At 38.9% G+C, this 15197-nt stretch overlaps 1 protein-coding gene across 5 annotated transcripts in view; it reads left to right on the top strand.

The window, feature by feature from the left end:
* Nucleotides 1-11174, top strand: part of Syt14 (synaptotagmin 14) — a 160187-nt gene extending 149013 nt beyond the window's left edge. For 4 of the 5 annotated variants that reach the window (XM_036202927.1, XM_036202930.1, XM_036202932.1 and 1 more), the window contains 3 exons: nucleotides 5128-5317; nucleotides 8005-8061; nucleotides 9285-11174. In XM_036202927.1, the coding sequence (XP_036058820.1) occupies nucleotides 5128-5317; nucleotides 8005-8061; nucleotides 9285-9598 (561 nt within the window). In that variant the 3' untranslated portion in view covers nucleotides 9599-11174. The remainder of the gene's footprint in view (nucleotides 1-5127; nucleotides 5318-8004; nucleotides 8062-9284) is intronic. The other variant, XM_036202928.1, reaches the window with a different exon arrangement.
* The last annotated feature ends 4023 nt before the right edge of the window (nucleotides 11175-15197 follow it).

Raw genomic sequence — 15197 nt, forward strand, 5'->3', positions numbered from 1 at the left:
CAATCTGCAACTGCATTGGTCCAGTTTTGTTACTATAATAAAATGCTCACGGCATTAGTATAGAAAAGAAATGTGTTTAGCTCATAATTTTGGAGATGGAAAGACCTATCAGCATGGTCCAAGCTCTGTGAGGGTCCCTCTTGGCTGCAGTACATCATGGTTTGAGTTTGTGTGTTTTGTGGGGAAGGGGGTGTCTTTTTCCTGTTCTTACAAAGACACTAGAATTTAGTCTTGAGGGTTTTACCAGAATGACCTATTATAATCACCCCTGAACACCACATTCGTATACCATTAATTTATAACATTGGAGTTTAAACTCCTGCATAAGTTGGGAGTGGGGATCATGTTCAACCCATAATTCATTTTCTTCCAAACTCTTGAAGTGACTTCCTGTCCATGACTATCCATCCAGTCCTGTAAGTCTCAAGCTCTCCAAAAGCTACTCACTTTTGACCAGAACTCACAGAACTGCCAGAAACCTTCTGACAACCAATAAGGAGAGTGCCTGAAAATGAAACCAAGTGTAGGGGACAAACCTGAGAAAGAGAGGAGGAGGGAAAACTGGGTCCTGTGATGGAAGTTGAAGCCTGGACCAGCTGAGTTTCTTGAGTCTAGGCATTTGGTCACTTAAAACCTGAATTACACCAATACAGCCCAGTTTTAGGCATACTGGCTTCCGGCCCCACTCAAGCTTAGACCATTTTCTGCTGCTCTCCTTTGCAGCTCCATTGGGTGTTTCCCCAGCAGGCCTGGCTGCTCAATCTTTCCTGAAATCGTCTCTGGTTGTCACAGGTGACTCTTGTCTTACTTGGCATTACCCTTGGTGCCCCCATCACCCATTTTCAGTGTAATGAAAACTTTTCATATATAAATAAAATTGGAATCTGAATGCTGTTTTCCAGCCATAGTGAGAATAAATTCAACAGAGATTATTCAGATTTACATTATTATACAGTTCAGTTTCAACTTTAAAATTTTGAGCATAAGTAGTTACAAGTAAGCTAGAATCTACTTATGTCAATGGGAAGCCCAGTATGTTTACTCTGTAGGAACTGTATTGTTCATCAAATGGCTATTCTAGATGTTTACTTGATTTAAACCTATATAAGCACCATTAAGGCCATGGGCATTGATTCTGGATAAAGTTAACACTTTATAGAGTTCACTCATCTGTCTGAAATTTTAAGATTTTTTTTTCCCTCCTCATGGAACTGATAATAATCCATCACCCTCTGGCAAAAAGACTCCAGGAAGAAAAGGAAATATTAAAAACAAAGTCTTATGCAAGATGGAGGATGTTTGGCTTTTGGGAGCCTATGGTACCATTCATGGTTTTTTGTTGTTTTGTTTTGTTTTCTTTTCTTTTTTTGGTTTGTTTTTTTGTTTTTGTTTTTGTTTTGTTTTGTTTTTGGTTTTGGTTTTTTTTTTTTGTTTTTGTGGGTTTTTTTGTTGTTTTTGTTTTAGCTGAGGATCAAACCCAGGGCCTTGTGCTTGCTAGGCAAGTGCCCTACCACCGAGCTAAATCCCCAACCTCCGGTACCATTCATTTACGCCAGCTTAGTATTGGTTAAAATTTGTGTGGCTCTGGGTTAATCACCTACAGTTACTGGCACCTAGGCAGGCCCTGTTCTAAATTCATGACAGGGTCTGTAGAGATTACCAAAAGTAGAATGAAAGAGGGGCAGTATGAAATCTGCTCTTTCCCCTCACTCTCTGTGCTGCTTCTCCATTTTTCAGTCTCAGTGGGCTCCTTGGAGACTCCCCATCTCAGATAGGCACTGACACAGAAGCCATCAACTTACCACTTTCTCTAAGGTGGAATGCAGAATGAACTCTTATAGAGTACAGCATTTTTTGTTATGTAAGTGCTGTTGTGTTACACTAAAGCTGACTCAAATAAAATGTGATCATTGGGATCTTAGCACTCATCCTGTTGGGCTCAGCAATAGGAACTTTCAAGGCAATAACATGGCCAGAGAGGTGTTTGTCTCCCTCAGAAGCATTCCTGGTGACATTGTGGTCAGGCTGACAGGCAGCTGTACTTTCACATTTCTTATTAGGTTCACATTTTGTTCTAACAGATGCTGCTGGTGTAACAGATGCAGCAAGTGTGTTCAAGCATGTTTTTTGACACCATTTTCAGAAGTGATGATATCTCCTGATTAAAACTAAAATTGTATTTTCTTCTCCAACTGTCAGAAAAACATATCCAACCATGGGGACTTTACCCATGATTTAGGAATATAAGGTATATATACCTTTTGGCTCCTACTCTGTAATTTTGAGGTATATTTTTAAAATATTATTTTATCTTCCTGAAGGCTAGACCAATTAGTTCAGATATGTGCTCATTCTTTTCTATTACTTACATAGCCAAGAGTAGATTTAAATTTGAAGATTTATCCAAAACATTAAAAAATTTAAGATTAAAAAATTTAGTGTGTGTGTGTGTGTGTGTGTGTGTGTGTGTACAGTTGTGTGTGTGTACAGTTGTGGGGGAGTGTACAGTTGTGTGTGGGTGTGTGTGTACAGTTGTGTGTGGGGGGGGTGCTGCAGTGCATGTTTGGTGACCAGTGGGCAACTGTTGTAAGTCATTCTCTCCTACCACCATATAGAATTCATGAGTCACACTCAGGTTACTGAGTTCCCATGCAGGAGTCTCTACCAGCTGAGGCATCTCTCTGGCTTAGAGAGAGATGGCTTGAAATTTAAAATTTCTGTAATGACATTGTTATATGGAGTAGCCTTCCTCTTTTCCTCCCTCTCCATCCCTTCCTTCTTTACTCCCTTCCTTCCTGTCTTCCTTTCTTTCATCTTTTTTATCCATTATTTCCTTTCTCTATTTCTGTTATTCTAACTCATGGGATTTCTTTGGGAATCTTCAAATAAAATTCTGAATATTTATTTTACCATTGTGTGTGTGTGTGTGTGTGTGTGTGTGTGTGTGTCTTTATATCAAGCAATCCTTTCTAAACCCTTTTTCTTATGAACTCAGTACACTTCAAAAAGGGTAAAAAACAGAAATGATACCACTCATTTATCACAAATATATACAGGTAAAATAAAAACAAAGCCATTGCCCTGGGATGGTCTATCACACCCCTCTAGAATTAACCACAATCTGCATGTATATTAATCACTTTCTTGCTTTTCTTTGTCCTACCACCCATTGTACTAATGAAGCACTAGGTTTAGTTTGCTAGCTGCCCTCCAGGTTGTTTGGTTTGGGCTTGTTTTTAATGCACACAAATGGAATTACGTTAACAGATGACCATCTAGGGCCCACATTTCAATTACACTTGTAACATTATAATGATTTTTACTGCTATGAAGTACACCACTGTATGAGCTTACCAAGAATCTGTCTGTTCTGCCATTTAGGTCTGGGGTGAGGAGTGTCTCTCTGGTCATTATTCCTTCTTGTCTCTTGGTGATACTGCATACATCTTCAGTGGAGATACATAATGTCATTTTCTAAGAATGTATCCATTTTATACAAATTTCAGATATATATGTATATATATATATATATATATATATATATATATATTAGGATTGCATATATATACTAGGATTGCAAAGCCAGGGGTATGTATATTTGGCATTTTTGAAAGTAGAATCTGCTTACACTCCCATCAAGGAAGGGATGGTTCCCCCTTCTCTATGTCCACACCACACTAGATATTCTTTTTGCTCATCTGTTTATTGTCATACCAGGATTTGAACTTCCATTGCCTTGATTGCTAATGAAGCCAATAAAATGCAAAGAAATCTGTTGAGATTTTCATTGGAATTACATTTAATCTATAGATGTTAAGGAGAGAATGTTGTAAAACATCCCTCTAACACATTTGCTGAGCTTACCTGGTAGACTATTTTTCATTTTCTCAGCAATGCTCATGTTTTCTGCAGATGCCTTGCAGGCTAGCATATCGTTTATTATATTTATTCTTGATATTTTATGTTTTATGCTGTAGCCAATGCTTTTGCTTGTAGTTTGTTTGTTTGTTTGTTGTCAAAAATCTCACAATGTCGCCTTGCCTAACTCACTGTGAAGACCAGGCTAATCTGAAGCTAGCAGTCTGCCTTCTTCAGTCTCCTCAGCAGTGCTGAGGTGCAGGCATGAGCCACCATACCCAAGTCTCTGCTTTTTATAAATTTCATTTTCAGGTGTGTTGCTGATATGTTTACAATGTGAATATTTTCAAAGTTTACTTTTATGCAACTGCAGTTCTGTGAATTTGTTCAAATTTCCTTTGTAGTTGATTATCTGGTGGACAGTCTTACCCACTCCTCTTCTAAATTATGATGGCTAAGTATTTTGTTGTGGTTTGCTGAGACTAGGGCTTTCGCTGGCTGTCATTTCCACCATGCTGGTGACAGTTTCAAAGGGGAAATAAGTTACAGGATTTTTTGAGGCCAGGTCTCATGTAAGCCAGGATGACCTGGAATTCACTGTGTAGCCAAGAGTAGCCTGTGTTTTGAGGTTGATAACTCTTTAGAAAATAATCTTTTAGCTTCAGGAAATACCTCATTACCATGCATAAGTTGAAGAAACTTGTTGTGATGGCTCAGTGGGTAAAGGCTCTTGCTGCCAACTCTAATGACTTGTTCAATCCCTGAACCCATATGATGGAAAGAGAGACCAGCCCTGGTAGCTGCTCTGTAACTTTCAATACATACTGGCCATGTGCATTTGTATGTGCATGTGCACAGGCACACAATAAATAGAGTTTTAAAAGAAGTGGCTCTGATTTGCCTACAAATATGCAATAATATGAAAATTTCTTCATCTATTACTTGACTAAAATATCTGCAGACTATTTTTAATTGAGTGTTTGGGAGTGTGGTGTGCACCTGAACCCTTGTCTTTTTCATGATGTGATTTCAATACATACAGCATTGCCATTTTCTTTCTTTTGTTTGTTGTAGTTATCGATGTGGTGTTTGAGACAGGGTCTCACTGAAGCTCTGGCTGGCCTGCAACTTGTGTAGAACAGAGAGATCCACCTGCCTCTGCATCCTGAGTGCTAGAAATAAAGGCACACACCACCACACCCAGCCAATGATACATTTTGTAATCTGTGTTTTGTAAAGTACTGTAACAATTTCACATTTGCTCTACAGGGCTGTGACTCACAGGTGAGCATGTCAGAGGTCTCCTGTGGTGAAAGCACATCCTCCTGTCAATCTCTGGAGCACGGCTCTGTTCCAGAGATCCTTATTGGGCTTCTTTACAATGCCACCACTGGAAGACTGTCCGCAGAAGTCATCAAAGGCAGCCACTTCAAAAACCTGGCAGCAAACAGACCACCCAGTGAGTGAAAGAAAGATTTTTATCCTAATGCTTTCTGCACTTAGGGGACTTGCATTATTTTAGTCTTAACCAATCACAATGAAACACTGAATCATCATCCAATCTACTTCATGTTTTCTGTTTCCAGTCATTTGGGAAGTACAAAATATGAAATTCAAAATATTAATTGTATGGTGACAGGAATTTTAAGTTTTCATAGTGTCTGCAGAATAATTTATCCCTATTATAGCCATTATCTTTTAATACCAGAAAAAGGTACAGGGTTTTAAAAATTAACTACTATTCACAGTATTAAAAAAAAGTATGTAGTTTTTGTTAGCTAAAGATTAATGTTGTGTTTTCTGTCTGTGTGCAGTACTCTGAACTAATGTATCTACTTCTGTATTTCCCTTCTTTTACTGTTAACACCTCATGAAGAAAGTGTTTTCTCCTTCTTTGAAATTATAGGTGTTAAGGATATAGTTGAGTGATACAGCATGTACTTAGCATGTATAGGCCTAGGTTTTGGCACTAGCACCACACAAAAACAAAAAATAAACACACACAAAAAACATCACTCTACACAGTCAGCAGGCCTTTTCCTTCCATGTACAAATGAAGTCAAGACAGTGCTTGCCCTAGGTGGACTAAGTGGGAGCAAAGGGCATCTGTCTGCTTTATGTCCTCTCCTCTGCCCTCTCTCCATCTACTGATGATAAGGGTAGGTTTGGGAATGCAAAGAAACTGTCCCTCCCCCACTCCAGAACTGTTGATGTCTGTGAGCCAGATCTAAATAGAGACAGAACAACTCCTCTAAATTTTTATATATTAAACTTGTTTGTGCCCTAGACTGAAACTCTGAAAGGAAATTGTGAACGATTAATAGCTTAAATTTGTTTACATATTTCCCACAGACATCCTTAATATACTCTAATCAGGATGCCAGGCAGAGGGGAACTTTTTAAATGCCATAAAAATTCATTGTTCAATGTAGGTGAGACATCATAAAAAGATAATTGTTTGTGCCAAGAAATGTTGGGAAACTTACTTCATATATCATAGAATACATCTGTCCCTAAATTGAGATGTCTGGAGGGCAAGGCTAAGGAGATGGCTCAGCAGTGAAGAGCCCTAGTTATTCTTCCAGAGAACTCAGGTTCAATTCCCAGTACCTGAAAGGTAGCTCACAACCATCTATAACTCTAGTTCCAGGGAATCCAGTTCATTTTTATGGCCTCTGCAGGTACCAGATTCACACATGGTACACAGACATACATGCAGGCTAAATACCCATACACATGAAATAGTAATTAAAAAATTTTAAAGAAAAATCTAAGGCGAAAAATTATAATCTCCATAGACAAATAGCCTGACGCTACAAGTCTGTTTCTTAATAGGTAAAGTTAAGTTTATGTCTCTTAACAGGATGATTGTGAGAATCAGCTCTGACAGAAGTACATAAAAGTAGAATTAGTACCATCTGCTTTCTCATTTCAAAGGGAAAACTGAGTGTGTGAAAGAACATGCTAAGAACAAGCAGGCTTGGGAGTTTGACTTGATTGTCTTCATGCAGACATACTAAGAATCTCCCCCACCAAGGGCTGGAGAGAACCTGAATGAGGTTTGCAGCTGGACATGTGAGCTTGTGAGACCATGACAACCACAGCTGTACTTATGTGACCACAAGACACAGACCCAAAGACAGTGTAACATTGCACCAGGAGACAGGCATTAGTCTGTGCCTCATGCTTAAGCTGGCAGTTCAATAAATTTTGACAAATACTTCATTGGACATGTCAAAAAGTAGCAGCATGAAATGATAGTGTGATATAGAAATAGAAAGTAAGGAGTCAGATTGAAAGGAGCGCAAGGCAAGGTGAGATAGTAAACATGTTAAGAATGCTGGGAACCTACAACATGGAGTCTGTCCTTGGGTCAAAAGGGTGACAGCAGTTGGCATTACTTTAGAATGAGATCTTCAGCCTCAGGTTGATTAGTGATGTTAGCTAAGAAGTCACTAGTAAGTAAATAAAGCCAACTTTTAAAAATAATGATATGAAGGTAAAGCATTTATAAAAGACGTGTAAATATTTGCAAAGCAAATTGAAGACAATTGCGTCATTATGTCCTAAACTGTAAGATTATAGCCCATCATTGATACTCAGGGTCTAAGCTGTGAACTGCTGTAAACCAGGTAACCTCAGATCCCCGCCCCCCAAGAAACAGGAGCAACCCACAAGAACAAGTATTCTGACAGTCATATTTCATTTTGCACAATTTAGTTCTTGACTATATTGGAAGTAATCAGACTATTTGAAATACTAAATATTGCATGGGTAAAATTAAAATGTAGCACAATAATAGTGATCCTACAATGATTATATTTGATCTTTTATAGCCTGATAATTTGCATGATTCTATATGTTCAATGTGCTTTAGACCAAGAAGATACCATTATAAATATGTCCCCCTCTTAAAACAGTGTAATTTTTGTTTAAGATTACACAATGATGTTAAATTTTTTTCATTCCATGAAATTTATAAAACAGCCCTTTGTTCAACCCTCTACTTGAATTAGAATGCTAAAGTTTTGTGTTTTTCCACTCAAGTGCAGTTTTCCTCTTTAATTCTGACCTATGACCCTCTTTCACCCAACGATTGACATCTGGTCATTATTTCTTTTACTGCTTTCCACCCCCTGTTGTCAGATGGACTGTTCTGTTGTCTAAAACACTTGATAGGTGGACAGGTTTATATAATCCGAGGTGAGTTCCTGTAGAGGCTAATTGGATGTTGTCTTTTCATGCAAAAACAAAATGCCCTAAAACTTGCCAGCAGTGAGACTGTCCACCATGTTGGTTTCCAAAACAATGCACATTTTTATCTGTGGTATTTTAAATAAAACTAACTCAGACTTTATCTCTGATTATGGATGGTGGTATTCAGAATATCAACAAATGAGCAAAACTTAAGATAAAAGTTTTTTTATTTCTTTGTATTTTGATTTATGATAGAAATAGATATCTCATGAGAACTTTGCAATTATCTTTGAAATTTTAATATGAAGTACACATGATGGATCAACATGCTGAGATCATTTGCATGAGTCTAACAGACTTGAAAAGTCTTTTAAAGAGAGACTATATCTCCCATATAAAAAGGCCTTGAAATGTTACATTTCACTTTGTACACTAAACATCATGCCAGTGTTTTTTTAATTGATGAAAACAATTAAAATATCATTCTTAAAATTTTACATTAAATTATGCCTGAAAGAAACCCAATCGTATTTAACTACCCCCCAGCCCCCCCCCCCAAAGCACATTAAATGTACTCTTGCATGAAACTGGAAGAAAGTTTTATTTGGTTTGCTAAACGTTGACCCCTTAAAGCATTTGGCTTCATTTGGGCCCATAAATGTTTTCAATATATATTTAAAACCACATCCATGCAGAGATTTTCTTGACATTTCATCTTAAGCTGTTTCGGTGTCACCTTTGCATTCTTGTCTTCCTCCTTCCTCCTCCATCTGCCTTCATTTCTATTTGTTTGTTTATTCCTACTCTCTGGAAACAGTGGAATGCTGTAGTGTTGTGGCTAATTGAGCTTGCTAAGTGTCTTTTAATGCTATGATGTCCTGCTTAGTGGAGTGAAATAGGGTGGTGATGGGCAGGGGAGGTTGTGGGAGGCCAGTGAGGGGTGGGAGGGTAAAGGAAGGATTATGAGGTATACCTTTAAATTCCATTCCTAGACATAGTGAGGCTAAGCCGTTACTACTATCCAAGTATTTTCAACCAACTTAGCATTCTCTATACTTGTTATATATTTAATAAGCATTTGCATCAAAATTGAGTTAGTTCAGTTTCCATCAAATATGGTATACACCATATCCTTATAAAGCGTAACTACCTAATGGTGGCATTTATCATAAGAAAATTGTCAGTTTATTTCAAATGATATTTGTGGTGTGTTGGTTTTCTTCCTTCAGATACATATGTTAAGTTAACACTGCTGAATTCCATGGGCCAAGAGATGTCCAAATGCAAGACATCCACCCGCAGAGGGCAGCCAAACCCGGTGTATAAGGAAACTTTTGTTTTTCAAGTGGCCTTGTTTCAACTTTCCGATGTGACTCTGATACTGTCTGTGTATAACAAGCGCAGCATGAAAAGAAAGGAGATGATAGGCTGGATTTCCTTAGGTCTGAACAGCTCTGGGGAAGAGGAGCTCAGACACTGGACTGCAATGAAGGAGTCCAAGGGACAACAAGTGTGCAGGTGGCATGCCCTGCTAGAGTCCTGAGGAAGGCAGCTGTAAGCCCGGCACTGCCGCTGTTTCCTGGTCACCATCAGAGGAGCCATCCCTGGAGAGTCCCGTCAGCACCCTGCCACAGTGCTTCCCCCTTGCAAAAGGAAGGACCATCCAGCGCTGCGCTGAGGGGAGAAGGAGGTGTCAGAAGTGCTCAGCAGTCCTCCAGAGAATGAACAACAGCTTTTGATTTGAAGTTTATTTAGTGAAAGAGCTAGGAATTTCATGGAGATTGTGATTTTAAAACCAGAATTTCCATTGCAGCAGTATGTATCATCACCCACATGCTATCCACAAAGCATTATGATGGCCAGTCCTTGGGCAGAACTCAGTGATCACAGTCATATCTCAAGGTCATTCACACTGACAACAGTTTCATTGCAGATATATTCTCTGTGCCTCAGCCTTTCTTTATAGTTCTAAACCCAAGTGCAAAATTCCCTGAAGGGAAGTGTAAGGCTGGTTTCTTTGAAGTTTATTTCTTTATTTCCTTTTTCTTTCTGATCCAAAGAGACCATGCCCCATTGGTCCCTTATAAACTTTTCTGACTGTACTGCAGAAACTTTATGTTCAAGCCCTTTGTACACTATGTGTTCTAGTGTAGAATATGGTAGAGCAAAGCTCTCATTTGGAATTGCTTTTAGTGGTCAGTCTTTACAGCTGTGTGAAGTAGCTGTTGAAAATGGAAGACATTCTAGTTAAAGGGAATTTTGACTATCTGTTCCAAGTGTCCAGTCTTCAACAGGAGTAAAGCAGGTAGCAACAAAACAGAAGCTCCTGGAGTCCTCACTCACTCCCATTTCTTTGTGGTTCGCAGCTTTAATCCAGTTAAGATCATTCTTGGATCCCTTATGCTCTAGTGATTTGTGCTGTGTTTTGTGATGTCACTCTGTGCCTTTTCATGCAAGTTGACCTTGCTTACACAGCTGGGAAGCTGTATTGGAAAATTTGGACTTCAGCACTCATAGATGTGAAGGTCCTTGGCAATGCCATGTCATTGCCCCACTCTGAAGCATGTGAGGCTGTGCACTGTGCTGGCCTACACGTGACTTGGCACTTTCCTGTCTTGTTTTCATATTTAGAAACCATAGGCCAATTGGATATAATATAAGCTATTTTCTTCTCTTTTTCTTCTAAAATTTTATGCATATACTGTACTAGAGTATGTTTGTGTACATAAAATTATTTTCTTTTTGCTCTCTCTCATTTCTAGTTAAACTAGACAAAAATGTATTATTTACCAATTAGTGAAAAGCTGTATCACAATTCCATCCCAGCTGAGCGCTCTGGACTGTTACTGTGAACTAGAACTCATCAGTACCCTACTAGCAGAGCCACACACTGATTTATTAAAATGTGGCAGTATGAAAGGCCTTAAACACACACACACACACAAGACCATGAACTTCTACATTTTTAAGCTTAAAAGAAGGCATCTCTATGCTTTCAAACACAGCATTTTAAGAGGGGAAAAAAAATACAAATAGGAAGCGTGGAGTTAGTTTAAAAGCAGAAATTTCAGAGCCCAGCATGGTGGCTCATCTCTGTAATCCTAGCACTTAGGAGGCTGAGGCGGAAGGATTGTTGTGAGTTTGAGGCTAGCCTGGGCTATGTAGTTCCAGACCATCCTGGACTACAGAGTGAAAAAGAAATGTTGCTTTCAAAAGAAAGTATCAGGGCTGGGGAGTTGACTCAGCCACTTAAAGCTAGGTTCACAACCAAAAATTTAAAAAAAAAAAAAAAGTACTTCTATCATTCTATTAGTTAGCTTCCCAGGATTGGTTTTTGGTTTAGTTGTTGTTGTTGTTGTTGTTGTTGTTGTTGTTGTTGTTGTTTCAAATAAAGTGAGTCAGGTTAGAAATTAAACCATGAACAAGAAGCAAAATAGTTCTTTTTTTAAGTTATTGAATGAAGAACATAGTAAGGCAAAATGTGAAGAAGGCTATAGGTTACACTGAAGATTGGGTATAGGCATTCCATGCTACAGGGAGCTTTTGCTGGCTTTGAAACAATCACCTGCATGGCTAACAACTGCTGTCTTCCTAATAAAGTCACTGGTATTCTTTGTAACAAAGTTCAGTTGGACACTATAAGACCAGCTTGGTGCTTTCACTGTGTGGAGAGGAAAACCTGTTATTTGTTAACCTCCTTTCTGGAGACTGCCCAGAACTGTGTGCGCTCCCAAAGATCCTCAGGGGCATTTGGTGTAAGTGTCATTTCATGTACAGTCTGGAAAGTGATTTCAGTCTTTTCTTAACATCAGGAACAGCCCTCCCTCCATCCCATTTTCCAAGTCCTCAATGATTATAAAGTGTGTGTGTGCACATAACTACACACACAACACAACATGCTGTGCACATGCAAAGGTGAAGATGCCTTGCCTTTTCACATAACTGAATAGAAAGGCATTTCTCCAGGTCATGGATTGCCTTTTTTTCTCCTCTGTAAAGTTTCTAAATGTGATAATAGGTTTGGAGCTAGATGCTGCCATTCTGCCACATATACACAAATATGCATCCTTTTTCTCCTGTGACTTAACACAAATACTTCCCCAAATTATCTGGGCCACAGTGTTGACTTGGGGACAGTCTACATTCTTACTGTTTTGCTAAAATCAAATGAAATGTCCAGACTCAACAGTTGACTGGAATATGGGGTATTCTCAGCCTCCTCAATGTGGCTGTTGATTGCTGTTCAGGAGTTCAGTATTGTCTGACCTCTCAGAAGCTTCTGTAATTTTGGAGCCTAAGTACCAGCCACCTTTGATTTGAAATACAATTTCATATTATCTCACTGCACATTGGTACTATGTGTTCACTAACAAAAGTAATTCATTAGACCATGTTTTAAGAGAAAGAAAAAAATACTGGATGACTATGCTACTGCTGTGAAGTTGGGTGTTGGTGGGGGGTCTGATCTGATCTGTGCAAAACACAGCTCTGTGTGTCACGTTACTGCTTCCTCCCTGAGCTGGGAGCATGACCAATGCTTGGGAGTCTGACTGCATAATAGGCAAGCAGAAACAGAGTCTAGGCTCTTCTTGACAATGAAGAATACAAATGATATCACAGCTTGTTGAGGGAACTAAGAAATAGGTGAGCTTTTGAAGTATAAATGGTAGAAGGCCAGTGGTCACCAACCGGTTTTCTCAAAATCCTTGTTCAAGTATCAATGAACAGGACACAAAGTTCATTTGCAGAAAGCTGCCATTTAGCTTCATAGACTGGAGAATTCATAGAAAAAAATTCTCATTGCTAGTTGTAATAAGTTTCTTTGTCTTACTTTCTTTATAATCCATTTCTTCCTCTTCATCTGGCAGTTGAAAGTGGCCATCTGTGTCATTGTCACCAGCCAGTCTGATACTGAAATAAGGTGAGGCATGCAGTAAAGCACCTAAAACATCACCTGTGCCCTCCAAAGCTGCAATACTGATGAGGGTTACAGCTGTAACTTAGTAAGGAACTGAGACAATAATTTATTGTTTTATTTGACTCTCACAACATGTAAGAGGCAAGTAACATCACCAGTGTTTTATCTGTGAAGAAGCTGCTGTCTGGAGAAGCCAAGCTGTCCCCCAAGGGTGCCCCTCTTTTAAGTAAACCACAGTGGAAATGGGATCACTACAAGCCCACTCATGCACATTGCATCTTCACCCTCTTTATCATGGGCGAAAAAAGCAGCATTGTACTGGGCAAGTCCTGCCCAGTTTATCTGAATGGCAGAGGTAAGAGTAGAGCTTAGAAAGCAAAAAGACAGTTGAGGAGGCTTGCCCTCTCAGAACACAAATGGTACTTTGGTATCATAATTGGGGTGATTTTTATTTTTAAGGACTTGAGATTTGTACAGTGTCTACATTGCACTTGATTCTGAAAATATATTAATTCAATTATTCTTCTTGACCAAGGTATTTTTATTATCTGTATACATCTTTCTACCTGTGAAATGACAGACTATCTTCTAACTCATCATATCAGAGGAGAGGAGAGACCGCTGCCTTCCTGTGCACATTCATGTTCTTTTGTTAAAGTTCGTTAATAATAGACAAAACTCACACCTAGCTTCCCTCCCCTTCGTTGTTAGTAATTGCTATGTTCTAGAGACTTTAAGAGCCCATTTGCTAATAGGAGGCACACAGCAAATGCTGGTGAATGAAATCTCTGGTAGAATCAGCACTACTGTTGTGAAAGTCTTCTTTTGTGAGCCTTGTTCACTGACTGGGTTTCCTTTTCTCTGTTTAATATATATATGTATAAGAATCCCAGCTGTGTGTCATGTGCTGTTGTAGGGGCTACAGGTTGGATGGACAAGTCTTCCTTCATGATCTTGTGTTCTCTTGAGACTGGCATTGGATGGTGTCTTTTTGTAGGATATGAGGTATAGAGAAAGGCATGTTCAGGGCACTGGGATTGAGTAGGAAAGTGAACTGTGAATTCAGCAGTACTACTAGAAGATGAGAAAACATGGGTTGGACTCCTAACAAACTCCCCAAAAACCACAGACAGTGGCTCCTAATTTGTAATGTACTTAAGATTTCTCTCTAGGTTCCTTCCGGAGATTCTGTTTCATTTGGTGTAGAGGAAAGCCCGAGAGTCTAGGTCTGAATGAGCTTCCTAGGAAATCCTACCTGGGCAGTACTGGGATATAATACTTTGTTTCTTATCTGTAATTGTTGGCAGCAGTTTCAGTACCCAGAGATTAAGTCTTAGTGTGGAAGTGGTAAGATTTGTAGTTTCCAGGCAATTGTAAGGAAGCCAGCTTCTTGGGAATGAAGAATCGTAGGCCATTGTGTCATATTCTCTCCTTCTGATCTCTCTCAAGTTGATTTCCAAAAATACAAAACTGAAGCTAATACCATAAAGTTAGAGGAAGGTCTTTTTAAAGGTGAGTATGACATTTTGGCAGTTTTGTTGGACAAATAACTGAGGATACTGATATGTCCTGTAATGCACTGACATCTTTGACAAGTATGCTGACATGGTATTGGAGTGTTATTTCAAGCACAGATAGAAATGTGTGGTGGTACTCCCAAAGAATTTGAGTTTACCAAGAGAAAAACTATAGTAGTAACATAGTGTAAAATTTTATTTATTGTGTTTCTACATAGTTTTATTACAATAACTTTCTGGTAAAAACAGTACAGCAATTCTGAGGCGCTTTAAAGCTGATACAGAAGGGACAGCTTTTGCCTTAGCTGGCAGTGACTGCCATGTCCCAGCAAGTTGGCTGGACTTGTATCTGACTTCTGAAATAAGATGGTGTATCAGAACTGTTCCCAGTGCTTGAGTTATGAATTTTAAGAGTCTGATAAGTGTCGGGACCTAGTCTTTTTTCTAAAACTCAAGAGGTTCATCACTGCTTGGTACTTCTGCCCTGGGACTTTGCTTCTCAAAATAATGTAATTTTTATAGAAAAAAACTCAATCAGTGGATCTTTTTACTCAATATCCCCTTCTCTTTCTTCCTTTCCCATCCTCTCTTCCTTTCTTTCTTTCAGTTTTTGAGGCAAGAAGCTTCCTTAGTAGTCTAGTTTCTATGGAGCTTTCTTACTTATTTTTCTAATAATAGGTGTAACTGAATGATGACCTTTAACTGCT

Source organism: Onychomys torridus, chromosome 11 (genome assembly GCF_903995425.1).
Source record: "Onychomys torridus chromosome 11, mOncTor1.1, whole genome shotgun sequence".
Lineage (NCBI taxonomy): Eukaryota > Metazoa > Chordata > Mammalia > Rodentia > Cricetidae > Onychomys > Onychomys torridus.